This window comes from Montipora capricornis, chromosome 13 (assembly GCF_036669925.1).
Source record: "Montipora capricornis isolate CH-2021 chromosome 13, ASM3666992v2, whole genome shotgun sequence".
Classification (NCBI taxonomy): domain Eukaryota; kingdom Metazoa; phylum Cnidaria; class Anthozoa; order Scleractinia; family Acroporidae; genus Montipora; species Montipora capricornis.
The window spans coordinates 49,001,514-49,017,925 of NC_090895.1; the positions used below are offsets into that span (position 1 = coordinate 49,001,514).

General features: G+C 39.7%; 1 protein-coding gene across 1 annotated transcript in view; it reads right to left on the minus strand.

Moving 5' to 3' along the window:
* Positions 1–16,412, minus strand: part of LOC138030932 (DNA-dependent protein kinase catalytic subunit-like) — a 90,878-nt gene that overhangs the window by 39,789 nt on the left and 34,677 nt on the right. Inside the window, exon 21 of the mRNA XM_068878790.1 lies at positions 10,869–11,005. Within this exon, the coding sequence (XP_068734891.1) occupies positions 10,869–11,005 (137 nt within the window). The remainder of the gene's footprint in view (positions 1–10,868; positions 11,006–16,412) is intronic.

The following is a 16,412-nucleotide window of genomic DNA, read 5'->3' on the forward strand; positions in this document are numbered from 1 at the left end:
ACTTCATTTTACACCACAATGACAAAATCATTTGTCAGAGAAATAAAATTCCTGTCTCCTCGCGTATCACATTTCAACGCACGTATGCAAATTGGTTAACTCATTTTCACCGAGTCCTGATTCCCGCGAAATGATTCTTCTTTCAAATATCAACAAAAATATTATTTCTCGTCAAGAGTTCCATCTTTTATGTTCAAATCACCGCTAAAAATAAAGATTTTTTAACGACCTGTCCGTAGATTTTTTTTATAATTTAATATTCCCTGTCAAAATTTGCCCAACAATCCAAACACAAAAATAGCAATGCATGCAACAAATTTAGTTGCATTTACCTCTTTGTCGAATTCTCATGCTTAACACAGAAATTTTTAGATGATGTGATACATCTAGATATTGTCAAGCATTGCATCTTTTATGTTCAAATACCGCTAAAAATATTAAGATTTTTTAACGATCTATCCGTATTCCGTAGATATTTTTCATAATTTAATATTCTCTGTCAAAATTTGCACAACAATCAAAACACAAAAATAGCAATGCACGCAAGAGATTTAGTCGCATTTACGGCTTCGTCGAATTTCCATGCTTAACACAGGAATTTTCAGTTATTGTGAAAATCTTTCTCTATTCGTTAGCAATCACCATTTCAGAGAAATCATCCGGTCTGCGAATATTTTATGAGTTTTTTTTCAATGGGATGTCAAAAGGCCAAGTGGATGTTAAGCATAACCTGGCAAGTTCGCGTGATCAAGTTGCGCGTGTCACCCATTATAAATATTTTTTCACAAAATGTTCCCGAATCGTCTTGTTTCCGCTACATACTTCCTAAAAGGCAAGCCAAAAGATACCCTTGGCTTGGCTCCGCAATTCTAAATCAACGGTCGAGGACAAAAAAAAAATACTCTGGTCGCACAACCCCAGAAACTCATTTCCATGCATAGAGACAGCTTAGATTTCTCGTCACGGTGTTGACGTCAACCTTTTGGCCATCAACATGAGACTGCTTCCCACGAGACGCAATGAAGCGCATCATCAACATTCCTGAAAACTGTGATTACAGAGATAGCTATTCATTTCAACAGCTTTAATAAGTTTGGAGCAATTTTAACAATGTTGTATTGATTTTCAGTGCGTAAGATAAATTTATTTGATGAATTATTTTTTCCCTCACAGCGAAAATTTATTGTTGAACGTGTTTAATTAAAACAGGTTATTTTCATAGCAAAAAGCTACAGATCACTGTCTAATGTGCAGAAAGGACGACTTCAAAATGCGAGAAACTTTTGTCCGTCCTCACCCACACACAGTTGCAACAAATGTTGCAAGTTCAACTTTTTTAGTTAATTCTCCCGACCGCTCTCAAACAAGTTTGAGTATCTGCAAGTGCTCTCATGTGCAAATCAATAAGCAAAATAATTTAACTATTAAAATGGGTCTTTTCACGTCGTTAAATCCATCAAAGTGCGTGGAGGCACTCAAGCAGCACACGGACGATCGAAACAGCTTGGCCTTTTCCTCTCAAGCCAAAGTCTCTTAAAATAAATGCTGCTTGTCACAACAGTTGTTTCGATTTGTCCGAGCAGAAACTCCCTTGAACGTAATGTCCAATCAGCGAACTAGGACAAATTCTGTCCCAAGTTTATGACATGCAAATGAGGTTTTGGGGTTGTGGACTGTTGATCTGGAATAGCAGAGCATTCTCCCCGATGTTGGTCTGCGGTAGCTTGTTACGCACAGGACGTTTCAGTAACAATACTGCTGGGGCCACACCAGTGGTTTGATGAGGAGAGGTGCGATAGTTTCTCAGAATCGCTTGCAGCTCCTCTCTCCAGTTTCTTCCTTCCACTTTAGCGGCTTTAAGACACTTCTTCAGTGTTTTCACGAATCTCTCCACCTCACCGTTGGCCCTAGGCCATAATGGGGTTACCTTGCGTTGCTTGAAACCAAGCGCATGAGAAACTTGGCAAACTCTTCTCTGCTGAAAGGTGGACCATTGTCTGATCTAACAATCTTGGGAGTTCCGAATATAGCAAATAGCTGATCTAACTTAGGTATGACAGCACTAGCGGACGTTGACGACACTGGTTCTACGAACGGGAACCTTGAATAATCATCAACCAGTAGAAGTAGGGTTTCACCCTCAACATGCGCAAAGTCAATGCTTACTTCATCAAAAGGGCTGTCAGGAAGAGTTGATACTTGAACAGGATCTCTAGCGTACACTGGGGTTACAGCTTGGCACGGTAAACAAGCCTTGACCTTTGTTTCAACCATCTTGTCCATGCATGGGAACCACACCTTTTCTCGCAGGAGGGCCTTAGTTTTCACTATGTCCAAGCGACCTTCATGGGTGATTTCAACAATTCGTTCTTGTAGTGCAGCAGGTTAGCAGGACAGTGTCAGTGCAGGTTAACTGCTCCTTGACTTGCACATAGCGGGATAGCTCAGATAATGATACACCAGGTGGCGCCTTATACCAGCAACCAGATTTCATTGCAGATATAACCACTTGTAGCAATGGATCCATTGCGGTTGCAGATTCTACCTCAGACAGTGTTACAGCTTTTGGTACTGCATTTCTTGTAATAAAAGAGATGTGGTCTTCAGACTCGATTTCATAATTGTGAGATTCCAAGTCTCCCACTGGGTGTCTCAAAGCATAATCTGCGGGGTTTGAGGCACCAGGGCGATATTCTACTGTGAATCGGTACTGCTGTAGCTCCATGAGCCAACGTTCTATCCTGGCGAACGGTTTAGAGGTGGGTTGTTAAACAAGGAAACCAGAGGTTGATGGTCTGTGATTACTTTAAATTCCCCTCCATAGATGAACAAGTGAAAGCGCTTTACAGCCCAGTAAACTGACAAAGCTTCACAATCAATCTGTGGATATCTAGCTTGAGTTGGTGTCAGTGGAGAACTGGCATAATGCAAAGGTGTCACTTCATTAGTTGAAACATCTTTCTGGGTCAGGACAGCACCTAAACCAATGGGACTACCATCGACAGAAATTTCTTTGGATCAAAGTATCCAAGGGTAGTCTTGGTAGATAGTGCCACTTTTAGGCGTTCGAATGATGACTGTTCTTCCTCAGTCCACTGCCACTTCACTCCATTACAGGTCGGCTGTCGAAGAGGCCTGGTGATTAGTGCAAAATTCTTGATGAACCCAGAGCAGAATGCAGCTGAGCTAAGGAGGCTTCGTACTTCAGATACATTGGTTGGTGGCACAACATTTTGAAGAGCTTCAACCTTTTTAGGGTCAGGTGACATGCCCTGTTCAGAGAACACATGGCCAAAGAAGGGCATAGTGGGAACTCGAAACTGACACTTAGGTAAGTTTATTGTCAGACCACTCTCCTGGAGTTGACGGAATACTTGTCTCAGATGTCGGTCATGAGTGTCTTGGTCTGCGCCCCCAACATAGATGTCATCACTGATGTTCTTGACGCAGGGTATGCCATGGATTGCATCACCCACCTTCTTTTGGAAGATTTCTGCTGCGCACGAGAGACCAAACTTGTTTGTATTGGAACAGTCCAACGTGTGTAGCAAACATGCTCAGCGCTCTCGAGTCGGGATGCAATGGGATCTGGTGGTACCCTTGATTTAAGTCGATCTTACCAAACACTTTAAAACCGTTCAAGTCTGACACTACATCATCGATGGTGGGTATGATGTGTCGCTCCCTGATGATAGCTTTGTTTAATGAAAGCACGTCCACACAAATTCTAATCTCATTCGTTTTATGCGGCTTGGGCACAACAACAATTGGCGATACCCAAGGGGTGGGGCCTTCTACGTGTTCAATGATGTCATCATTTTTGAGCTGTTTGAGTTTTTCCTCCACTTGTTTTCTTACATGGAAAGGGACTCGGCAATGTGGCTGAGCCATGGGTTTGACAGATTCATCTACATGTATGCGTGCTGGTTCACCTTTGTACTTGCCTATTCCACTGGTTAGATTAGGAAATTCCTTGAGAACATCTGGGGCATCAGGTGGTATGCTAACAGGAGGTTTGACCGTACTAACTGCTTTAATAAGATTTAATGCTTGTGAGGTTGTCCAGCTAAGTATGGAGCTTGATGAACCCTTTGCGACATAGAATGTTTCCACTGGTGACAGTGGCTCGAAACTTTCCACACAGGGTTAGTGGCTTATCAGCCATGTACGGATACACTTTGGCACTTGTTTCAACCAGTTGTGGCTTTGATTTAAGGCCATCAAAGTCTCTCTTGTTTAAGATATTCACGGTTGCTCCTGAATCTGCCGTAATGCGGATTGGTGTGTTCATGATGGTGACCTGAAAGATAGGCTTACCAGCTTCGTGTCCCTGTGCACCAATGTTAAAAGTATACTCTTCACTGTTGTCACTATCAACACCGACTAGAGATGACATTTCACTACTCGGAGACTCTTCAACATCTGCAGACCTGACATGGTATTTACCTCTTGACGTTTTCTTTGGGTGCGAAGATTTGGACCGATTATTGGGTTTGCCACGACAAACCCAATGAGGTTCCTTGAATAATCTGCCGCTTCATTTCCAGTTTGGGATCGGCAAATTGACACTTGCGTGCTAACAGCTGGAGACGTGTGTAAAACTCGATAATGTTTTCACCAGACTTTTGCGTTACCTGACGAAAGACATAGACGTGTTAATCCACACACTTTTGAGGCTCGAAATGGTCAACAAGAGCAGTCTTGTATTTGTCACTTCCTTCCGGCGGTTCTGGAATGGTAAGGGTCTCAAACACATCACAGGTTTCTTCTCCCACGTAATGCAACAACATCGCTTTCTTTTGAGATGCTCGGGTAATGCTCATTGCTGTAAACATGTTGTCCAAACGCTTGACATACTTCTCAAAGCGAACGGATGTGGTATCTCTTGGTTGAAGATCAAACTCAGGAAAGGTCGGTAGGTTAACTGCCATTGCAGAGGCTGCTGAAGGCTGCGAAGGCGAAGTGGTTGATGAAGAATCTGCAGGCATTGAAAACAAGGCTGATCGGTAGGATTTTCCGGTTAATTTAACACTTTAAACGCAAAGATTTCCGTTTTCGATTACTTGCATCCCATCCTCGTCGCCATTTGTTATGTTTTGAATGGATTTCAAAACAGGATGCAAAAGATTAACAACGATTTAATAAACAGTTGCAAGAAAACGTGTTACAGCATAGGTGGACGCCATGATTGCTCTGTTCAATATATCCCATAGGTCCTAGCGAACATCCGGTATCAATAACTTCCGGTTTATATGAACATTACACGTGCGTGTCAAATTTCAACCCACGCATGCTAGTTAGTTGAGTTCGAATATTACATTGAAAGGCCCAAAAAAATCTCACAAAAACCTTAAGTTTGCAGCGAAAGATTTTATTGAAACAAACAACATATTTGGGTCTGCCATAAACAATTCTTGACAAACAAGAATTAGTCAAATTTCGAATTGTTTCTTACCTGAATATTGTGCAGAGTTGAGTACAAATAAAAATAAATAGCCAAACAACAAAAATCACTGATCCACTCCAGGTGTTCGATTCCTTCTCTCTCCATATCCAACCAGAAAAAGTTACCAGAGAATTTTCCATTTGGTTTCAGTGTTGTACATAACACCACAGTTAGTAAAAGATCGGAAATACAGCTAGGGGTGCAGGGATAGAGCAGTGGTGAGAGTATTCGCCTCCCACCGATTTGGCCAGGGTTCGATTCCCAGAAGTGGCATCATATGTTGGTTTTCTACTCTGCATTGAGAGGTTTTCTCCGGGTACTCCAGTTCCCCCTCTTCTCAAAAACCAAAATTTGACTTGATTTGCATTAATTGTTAGTTTCAGTTTACAGGGTCCCCAATTAGTGCTCCAGCGCTAGACCGACTAGACACTTAAATAAAGTTCCTTTCCTTTCCTTTAGCTGACTTTGATACAACTCGACGGAGTCCATTACTCGTCGCTTTCAAGATTCCAGATATTTACTTTTCACTGCCTATCTTGTTTATCCAATTGACGGTCCATTCTTGAGCTCCATAAGGGTATGTTTTGTTTAAAGATCCACTAAAACACCATTATAGGTTAATTAAATATTCTACGAGATAAAATCTATGCATTTCTACCCTCTGAAATACGTGCATAAGGCTCTTTGAACAGAGCCAATACTTAGCAGGGGAGTGACAGGAAAGACCTATTGTGCAACTTTTCCATTTTCTTGACACGGAAAAAAAGATAAAAACGAAAACAAACAAATTCAACGCATTTTCGAACTGCATTGCCTATGGCAACCCAGTAATAAATATATCTATAACTCAAGCCAATGTTTCCTGACATCTTAAAATAGCAAAGGTCATTTCCGTCTTCACGCAAGGTTCGCAGTTGCTGCTTCCTAACAATTATCATCTAATCTCTGTACTCCCTATCCTTGGTAAAATTTTGGAAAAATGTGTTTCCAATAAATAATAATTATTTATGTTCCATTTCCCTTTTCATGATATTATCAGCCCTAATCAATATGGTTTTAGGCCTGGAAGTATTAATACATTGACTGTCTAGTCGATCTTATTGAAGAAATTACCATGACTCTCCACAGTGGAGAATTTGCTGTAACGGTGTTTTTATATCTTAGTAAGGCCTTTGACAAAGTCAATCATTGCATTCTGTTATCTCAACTCTGAAAATCATTGGACAGTTTAAGTCATATCTAGTAAATAAAGGAAGCAAAGAGTTTTTGTTAATGGTTCCTTTTCAGACCTACAAACCATTAGCACAGGTGCTCCACAAGGATCGATTTTAGGACCACTACTTTTTCTGATATCAAATTTTATCAATGACCTTTTTGGAAAGACAAACTACTTCTTTGTTCAACTATTATGCTCAAAAATTACAAGACTATTAATGTTATAGCAAGGATTAAGTGATTCCTCGGCAAAGGCACACTTAATCTAATTGATATGTATTTCTCTTTTATCTATCCCTACTTAACGTATGGTTGTATACTGCGGGGGAATAACTATGACAGTCCACCTTCTGATGTTGGGAAACTACGAAATAAGGTTGTCCGAATTATAAACAATGTTCCCATCCATGAACGTAATACCCTCACTACATTAATCTTGGTCTTTTAAAATTTTCTGATATAATTAAATTACATACTTGTCTTTTCCTTTAACATCATATCAATTACATTAAATCGTCAAACTTTACATTTCCCTAAATATCTGAGCAACATGATTATTCTATTCGCAGCTCCTCCATTGACCTTCTTCAAATTCCACCTTTTCGAATCAATATCTGAGAATTCTATCTGCATATGATTCGTTGATGACCAGTCGTCGACTAGGTTAACAGAATGTTGGGCGTGGCTCTGTTTGCCTTTATGGGCCCCCTCTGCAACAGTGGTGTCGTCCATGTACTTTGTTGTGATAATGGGGACTTGCAGGTCGTTAATCATCAGGAGGAACATTGTTAATCATCAGGAGGATACCCTGCCTGTTACAGACTTCCAATCCGAGAAGCAAGTTGAAGATAGCTTGACACGCTGTTGGCGATTGGTAAGATCCAAAGTGCCACCCATCAACAAGTAGCAAGACCAAGTATTTTTTGAAACAGGATGTTGTGATCTATAAGATCAAATTCCTTTCTGTAATCAAACAAAACGACATACACTGATGCACAAGTTCCATCTGTGGCCTCTAACCACTGGTACCCCATGGATACCAACACCTGAGTCATGGAGGATTTGGGGATTGCTTCAAACTGGTCAGGATCAACAACTTCCAATACTGCCAGGGTGTGTGGTGTCAACGAATTCCTCCGCCACTTAAGATAATGAAGGGGTCAGTGAAACTGCACACAGGTGTTTGTTTATTTCCAGGCTCGGTTGTTCTTTGAGGATTGGAACAACATCAGCCATTTTCCACCTCTGAGGGAGTTTCTGCTCACAAAAACTGCTGTTCAGCACCACTGCAATCAGATTCATGAGGATATTGGCATACTCGCACAGCAATCAGCTTGGCACACGATCTGGTCCTGGAGCCTTGGTTGGGTTGTGGATTAACAGGGCGTTTCTCACATCGCCCTTAGAAACATGTAAGACATTATCAGACTCAGACTAAAATTCGACACCCTCTAACCACTTAAAGTCTTTCATTGGCTCAAGAAAAGCCGCATTGATCTTGTTGGCAAGTCCTTTAGGTGACGGGGAGTCCATGCAGAACGATTCAAGTTTCACCAAGAGATCTTCTGACCCACATGCAGGAGACATTCCCGCAATCCTTTTCAAAGAACTCCACCATTGGCTAGGTTTAGACTCCTTTAGATGTTTAACCCTGGACTCGAAGAAACTGCGGCGAAAAGATTTCCGTTCTCGATTAACAATATTCCGATGAGTGTAGCATACTTTATCCCCAGAGATGAATGCTTCATGGTGAAACACTTGACGAGTTGCTTAAACTCGGGGGTGACCCTGAGAGGGTTGTTCACATGCAGCTGTGAACACTGGATTGGCATGATGGTATCAAGGCCAATTTTCACTATGCACTCCTGCAAGATGGACTTTTCATCACAACTACTACCCAACGCAAATACAGACCAATCGATAGATGCAAGGTATCCACCAAGCTCATTCTTTCTGCTCACCCAAGTATCACACCTCAGCACAACTTTCCTACTGCCCTTGCCCCCAGATGCACAGGCTTTATGACACACAATAACTACATTGTGATCCATTAAGCCGAACGGTGGCAAAATGTCCACTGAGTTCTTATCATATAAGTGTGCGAGATTGGTAATAGCTAGATCCAGAATCCAGTTCCCATGGGTCGCTTTGTCCATGAGCTGTTTCAGTTTGAATTGGGAAGTTAAAGGTGTAATGTTTAGGTGGTTAAAATCGCCACACAGCATAATCCCACATCCAGGGTATAGGCCTTCAATAGCGGTAAGTGGAGATGACAAATACTCTAGCATAACAGAAACTGCGGATGGTAGATAGTTCCCGCAATGACGCAGGGTACCCCACAAGGTAGTCTAGGAGGTGGCAGCCAAACCCACAGAACATCAAACTCATCACTGAAAAAGTCTTTCAGGGTTCTATAACAAATACCTTGCTTGATATAAAAACCTACTCCACCATGCTGCATCCCGTTACTCCTATTGCAAGCAAGGAAATGGTAGCCTGGAACTTGGAGGTTGTCAACGCCAGCTAAGTCTCTCAGCCAACTTTCCGTTAAAAAAACCCACTTCAGGATTTACATCCAAATTAATACTGCGCACCTCGTCGATTTTTGGAGCCAAGGACATAGTGTTAGCAATGAGAAGACTCAGGCCAAATACACAGTCCCTCTTTTCGGGAACTCTTCTGATTACAATGAGATGCGAGTTGTTGCGTTACTTTTTTAGCATTTGTTTTGGTCTTGTGGTGTCGGTAGTGCGATCACAATTATGCAGGACCAATGGAGTGATAGAAGTTCTTGGGAAATCAAAGGTGGCACTATGAATATTTTAATATGTCATGACTGCCCGCATGCAAATTTAAAATATCGTCTGGCCCAAAATTTGGAGAAATAGATGAACCCAAGTCGAAAAAAGAGATAGAAATTGGCAACGGTGAAGACTCTATAGGAGTTGTGGTTAGTCTTTGGCGATGTGTGCCTCCACGGCAGCTTCAGCGGGTTGGACATTTACGAGTAATACCAAGACCAGTCAGACGACGCCAGAGATCTATTCCCAATTTTTCATGACTTGACGGACAAAGAACTTTCAAAACGGCACTTGAATAACACAGATCCATCCCTAGATTGTTAAGGTAACAATCTGCCGTAGAATTGAGACAGCAAGCCTCGTAACTCCGGAGAAATTCTAAAATATTGGGGAGCAAGTAAATAATGCATGCTGCCTTCAAGGCACTGACGTGTCACGTCTTTCATAAACAGACGTCTTTTTTATGCCATGATATTTCTATTGAATTCTTAAAGTTCTAATTTTTTTTTATATAATTGTATATGTTAGCTGTGCACGCTTGCTGCACAGATTTATTTCCATAAAGACATATTCATATAACGCTAGCCTTCTGTGTCTGCTAGTAGCTCATCGGCATGCCAATGCACTTCTTCCACATCTGTGGCTTTGTTAATTGCTTGAGTTTTGGGGAGCCTTTGACTTCTAAGTCATAATCTCTTATTTCAGAGACCCCAGAATCTGAATTGGAAACCAGACTGAAGTCGTTTGAGGCCATTTAATAAAATAATGTCACTGCTCTTAACAAATGTTAGCCGAATAACAGCTGTTTTCAAATACTTCGTCCTTTGCTTTTGTTATTGTCTATCCTGCTTTTGCTTTGTTTGCCGAGTTGCTACTGTCTGGGTTTTATATCACTAGTGCCAGTCTCCCTTTCACCCGGTCATGGGGGAGAAAACTGGTTCTTTGCTCTGCTCTGAGAGGTTTTTCTCCAGGTCCTCTAATTTTTCCGACTCCTTAAAAACCAACCTATGATTTGATGAGTTGATTTGATTTGATTTCTGCACAGTGTCCCTAATTAGTGCCTCAGCACTAAATACACTTGACACTTAAATGAAGTTCATTATCATTATTACACTTAAAGTTTACTATCATTATGGGTATTATGAAGATGGCAGGGCATGTGGTAAGGATGCAGGAGAACAGATGGAGCACCAAGTTGTCACACTTGACACCAAGGTACAGAAAAATGAACATAGACAGACCTGCAACAAGATGGAGGGATGAAATTGACTAGTTCAATGGGCATCCAACATGGAAAGGAGAGGCACAGGGAAGAGACTAACAAGCTATAAAATGATGATGATTATGAAAGCTTAAAAATGTAATGCTTTACTGCATAAAAACACCAATCCACTATCTACACGTACCTGCAAAACTCAGTGAGATTTACGAAAATCAGGAAATCCTTCGGCACTTTTGGTTGAAGTCCCACAACAGGGTCAGACAAAGATGCTTTTTCTTGCTGTGCTGGGGATGAAGAGCCAGCATCCAGATTAACATCTCCCTATAGAGAAGGAAACAAAAGGAAACAAAAGAACCCTTACCACACCAGATGAAAGAGGTCACAATTATATCACGAAACATATCATGGGTAATACTGGGACTTTGCATGAGGCATTGCTTCTTGTATTAGTAAGTGTCACTGTCTTCCACTACTGTTTTTGCTTTACGTCAGCAAGCTTTTTGAGATTGTTGATTTGCACCTTCCTCGCACCCATTGTTACGCTCCTGACAACACAAAGTTCTTCTTTGCAATGGAATCATACATTGCTGATGTCAGTCAATAGATGCAAACGGATAAGTTGAAACTAAACCCAGACAAGACAGAATTTCTTCTGATCAGGACTCAACAACAACTCCAGAAAGTCAGTAACATGTCCTTCTTGTCCGTAGGTCAACTTCGAATTACTACATCATCTGAAGTCTGTAACCTGGAAACTTGGTTTGATTAAAAAATGATTATGTTAAGTCATATTAATATAAAGATCTGTTCATCCCCCTTATCATTTCTATAATATTCGTAGAATGAGGAACTATTTACTATAAGTTGCCCTGCTGCTGAATAATTATTGTTAGTTCACACATTCATATCAAGTAGTGCATTTGGCTTTTTTTTTCTTGTCACTCTAGCACAAACAGTACCACCTGAAAGTATTTATGTTTGCTGTGGTTTTGTTTTGGAGGGTCAGCAGATCAATTCTGTGTTCTTAGCTTAGCAACGCAATGCAGCAGGCCAAAATACTCTGAGGTTTTCCCTTGGTTTTCTGTGGGAAGCAATACTGCAGTAAACATCAAGATGCAGTTTGGTTGAACTGTTTTGAGTTCACTAACTTCAGTAGACCTAATTACATTTTCTGATGATAAATCACACATCTCTTAACATTTCCACAGAAACCGCTATGGTATTGATAAATGCACAAGAAACTGATGAAAATACTGAGTTAGTTTCATTTAATCTGCCAGACACTAAGTTTTTGCAGTGTGAAATGTGTAAGAAAATGAAGAAAAGTAAATTGCAGTTTTGGTCACAACACATTAAGTTCAAGTTTATTATTTCAAAGCACTTTAGCTATTACAAAAGAATCACTCTACCTGCAAATAGAAAGTGCTAAGCTAGGTGGACAGAGTGAGAAATGAACATAATTACATATGAAAATGCATGTCCCTTACCAAACTGATATATGTTAAATGTCTGCGAATATTTCTAACATATCTGTGAGCTGTAAATCTGCTTTTTTAAGTCTTTTTAAGTCTGATAGAACTATTATTTTGTCCTTCAGGGTTTGTCCAAGACGAAAGCCAATATGGAAAACAGGCAGCCATGGCTTTCAGTAAGACTGTACAGGACAAGTGCTGTGGGGCCCGCAGCGGTGTATCAAATGGGATAACTGTTTAAATAGCAATGGCCTATCAAATAAACTTACATTTCATTTTACTTGCCAGTTTTAAAAATTTCATGTAGAGCATGCATGTTGCCTCTACATTCTGTTAAGCGCATTTTTTAAAAAGGTGTATTACTGTTTCAAAAAAGTTAATGACTGAACATCTTTTTTAGCACCTTATTGTTATCATTTCAAGCTGAGACCATGTGTGAAAACTTCTTACAAATAAATATTAGGGAGAACTACAAGCTTTTCCGCTTAAATTATTTAGTGTATATACATGTACTCAGACATAGTTTTTCTGTTACATGTATTTCATATCCTTATGGGATTTTTTAGAGAATATTTAAATAAATGATTGCTTGTCAGACAAATCAGACTGGTCTCTTTATATATTATTAGTGTCCCTGTAGTTTATTAGCTCAAAGGGTAGGGAGAATAGGTGCCAAGCTCTACCCTATTCAACCTGTGGAGGTAGTCATGCTAATTATTCAACCTGCATATCTGTATACGTAGCAGATATTATTTTGACACATCTGCATCATCTGGCTTTGTTCCATATCTGTTACATATCTGTGGTAGATATGGAAATGAGGCCAAATTCCTATCTGTTGCAGATATGTGGCAGATATTTTGTTGCAGATCTTTACAGATATTCCACAGAACTGATATGTGTATATGCAGCATATCTGTCAGTCTGGTAAGGGGTTCCTTGTTAACGTATGATCTGTACTTATTTTAAGATAAATGAAGCGCTTACTGTTGACCGAAAGTTGCAAATTGGAATCATTTCATGCTCTAATAATAAATCACCAAAAATTCACAGAAAGCCATTGAAAATAATGAGTTACAGTTTCCATTCATCTAATGACATATTATTCAGAGTTTGAATGTGAAAGGGAATGAATGAAATTAAGTTGTGGTCCTAATTACAACACAAGACGACAAATACATTGCTAATTATTACTGGCAGGGAGATAGAGTCAAGACATTTAATTTTAGAATTTTCATCATCAATGCAAAAGCTCACCTGAAAAGATTTCCTGTGATTTCCTTCTCAACAATAAATTTCTCATATCACACATAAAAAGTAATCCGGTAATTTCCTGCACAACCCCCACATTTACTGGGCGGTTTTAGGCCTAATCAGACTTAAAACGTTATTACCCCAGATTCATTGAGATTAAGATTAGGATTCAAAGTAAGACTGAGCTTAAAAGCAATAACATTCTAGGCCTATTTTGGCCTCAAACGAAATTTTATCTCAAATCCAACCTTTGTTGGTTAATAGTATTCAATTTACGGTGGGGTCATACATTGTGTTTGGTTTCGCTGTTTTATGATTTAGTAATGTCCATATTTACTCAGATGCTCAAACTCGTGTCGCAAGCAGTGGTCAAATGCAAATGTGACAAAGGCAAAACCTAAAACATTACAGAGAAATTGATTGAACAAAAGTAAAATAGCCCTCAGCAAACGTCCAAGATCACTAAATCCACGAAAAGTTACAGGAATGCAAACTGGTAACCAGCCTGGTAGGACCAAAGTTAGAATACGTCAACTCTGCGTGGTACTTTCATCTCCAAAAGAACCATGCAATACCAGCTTGACATGGTACAACGTTCAGATGCTACAGATGTTGCTTTAATAACTACTCAAGGTTACCAGGGGAAGTTACTAAATTGTTTGTCTGAGAAACTGGAGTGGCCGCCCCTTGAGGGTAGATGGAAACGTTCTAGATTAACTATGTTCCACCAAATTGTTTACAGAAAAATTGACCTCTTGAAAGAGGGATCTGTATGTGACTCCTACCTCCTATACCTCAAGGGATGGTTGCTCCATATGATGTTCTTAGGTCCTCAATCAAATTGCAACCAGTATGCAAACAGTTTATTACCATGGTGTATTAAATAAAATAACGCTATCCCTAATTACCTTATTGAGAATGGAGGATGGTCTTAATTCAGTTTGAGGTTTTTTATTGTAAATCCTTATTATTAAAACTGCTTATATTGTACAAAATTCTCCAGAGATCATTTGATGGATATTTAATAATTTTGTCAGTAAATTATTATCAATTACTTGTATATTGATGTGATGTGGCCCTACTGCTTTATCAGTCAACAAACAAGAACTAAGATTTGTAACACCTGGCAAGCGTTTCATGAGGACATCGCGTCACTAACATTCATCCTAAGGAAAAACCTGTATCCATCTAGGCTAATAGAAAGAATCATTAACCGCAGTGTCACTCAGCATGTAACAGGCAACTCTGTAAGATCAACTGGTGAACAAGCCCCCAATACCTTTTATTTCAAATTACCCTACATACTTAAAATTATTTTTCTAGCATCGCCCAAAAGCTCATTCATGGACTTTCACATTTTTATTGTAATAATGCAAACATTGTGTTAGCGTTTTCCTCTTTCAAAGTACAGGAAGGTAGCCTCTTTAGTGTGAAAGACCCTATCCCCATTGGAGTCCAATCATGTGTGGTTTATAAATTTTCGTGTGCAGGCTGTGCAGCTTGCTATGTCGGTGAGACCACCTGACATTTCAACACACGTGCAAGGGAACACTTGGAAACGGACAGGGCCTCACACATTTTCAAGCACCTAGAAAGCTCCTTAGCATGTCGCTCTGCATGCTTCTGTGACAATTTTTCCATCATCAATCAGGCATCTTTGCGGTTTGCTCTAAAATCAAAGAGGCGCTGCACATATTTTGGGACAAACCAACACTTAACGCACTGGTCAAACAGTTTATTATAGTAATAATAATAATAATAATCATAATAATAATATATTTAGCTTTACAAAATTCTCAAAGCTTTACAATCAATGTCTCAAATTACAATCCTACATTCAAATTACATGCAGTATGAGAAACTTTAAAATTACCATAGATTTCTAAAGAGAAACAAGAAAATCTTTATACTGTATAATAATGCAAATAATGTTTATACACTATACATACTAATAATAATAATAATAATAATAATAATAATAATAATAGCCATCTCTAAACACTATAATTTTATAATATGGCCTCTATACTCTATGGCACTGTCGGAACAGGTGTGTTTTAACTTTACTCTTAAAAATATCGAGTGATTCAGAATTCTTGATGTTTACCGGTAGAGCATTCCAAAGTCTAGGGGCACTGGCAGCAAACAATCTGTCCACATAAAGCTTAGTTTTAGTTTTAGGTACAATAAGAAGCATTTGACAGGAAGATGTAAGTGCACGAGAAGGCCTATACAAAGTCAATTGTTCAGATGTGTAATCGGCAGCTTGATTGTTACAAGCTTTATAAGAGCTTTACAGGCAACCAGTGTAGTTGCTGTAATATGGGTGACATAATTATGTTCATTCTTTGCAGCACCAACAATAAGCCTCGCTGCAGCATTCTGCACACGCTGGAGCTTGGAGATTTCCTTATCTGGGAGACCTGTTAGTAAACTATTACGGGAATCAAGTTTCAATGAAATGAACGTGTGCACAAGTCTTTCACAATTGTCATGGTCTAAATATTTCCTAATCCTACAAATGTTACTAATGGAAAAGAATGCAGACTTGCATACACTGTTTACACATTTAGACAACGTCAGATGTGAGTCAACAAGCACTTGGAGATCTTGGGCGTGTTGGCGATATTGTATAACCACCAACATCAATACCAGGAAGAGTAATGCTATGGAAACAAGAGCAGAGATGAATTACTTCCGTCTTGTCGGGGTTGCATGCCAAACCATTAGAGGTGCACCAGATGAGAATGTCCTTCACACAAGCTTCAAACTTAAATAGAACGGCAGGATGATCATCAGACGAGCCCAAGGACACATATAACTGTGTATCATCTGCGTAAGTCATTACATTGAAACCATGGGCTTGCACCACATTCTCCAGAGGGGCAAAGAACAAAGAAAACATTAAATGGCCCCAGGACAGACCCTTGAGGAACACCATACTGAAGAGGATAATTGGTGATCTGACATCCGCAATTAGTACTTGCTGGGATCTACCAATC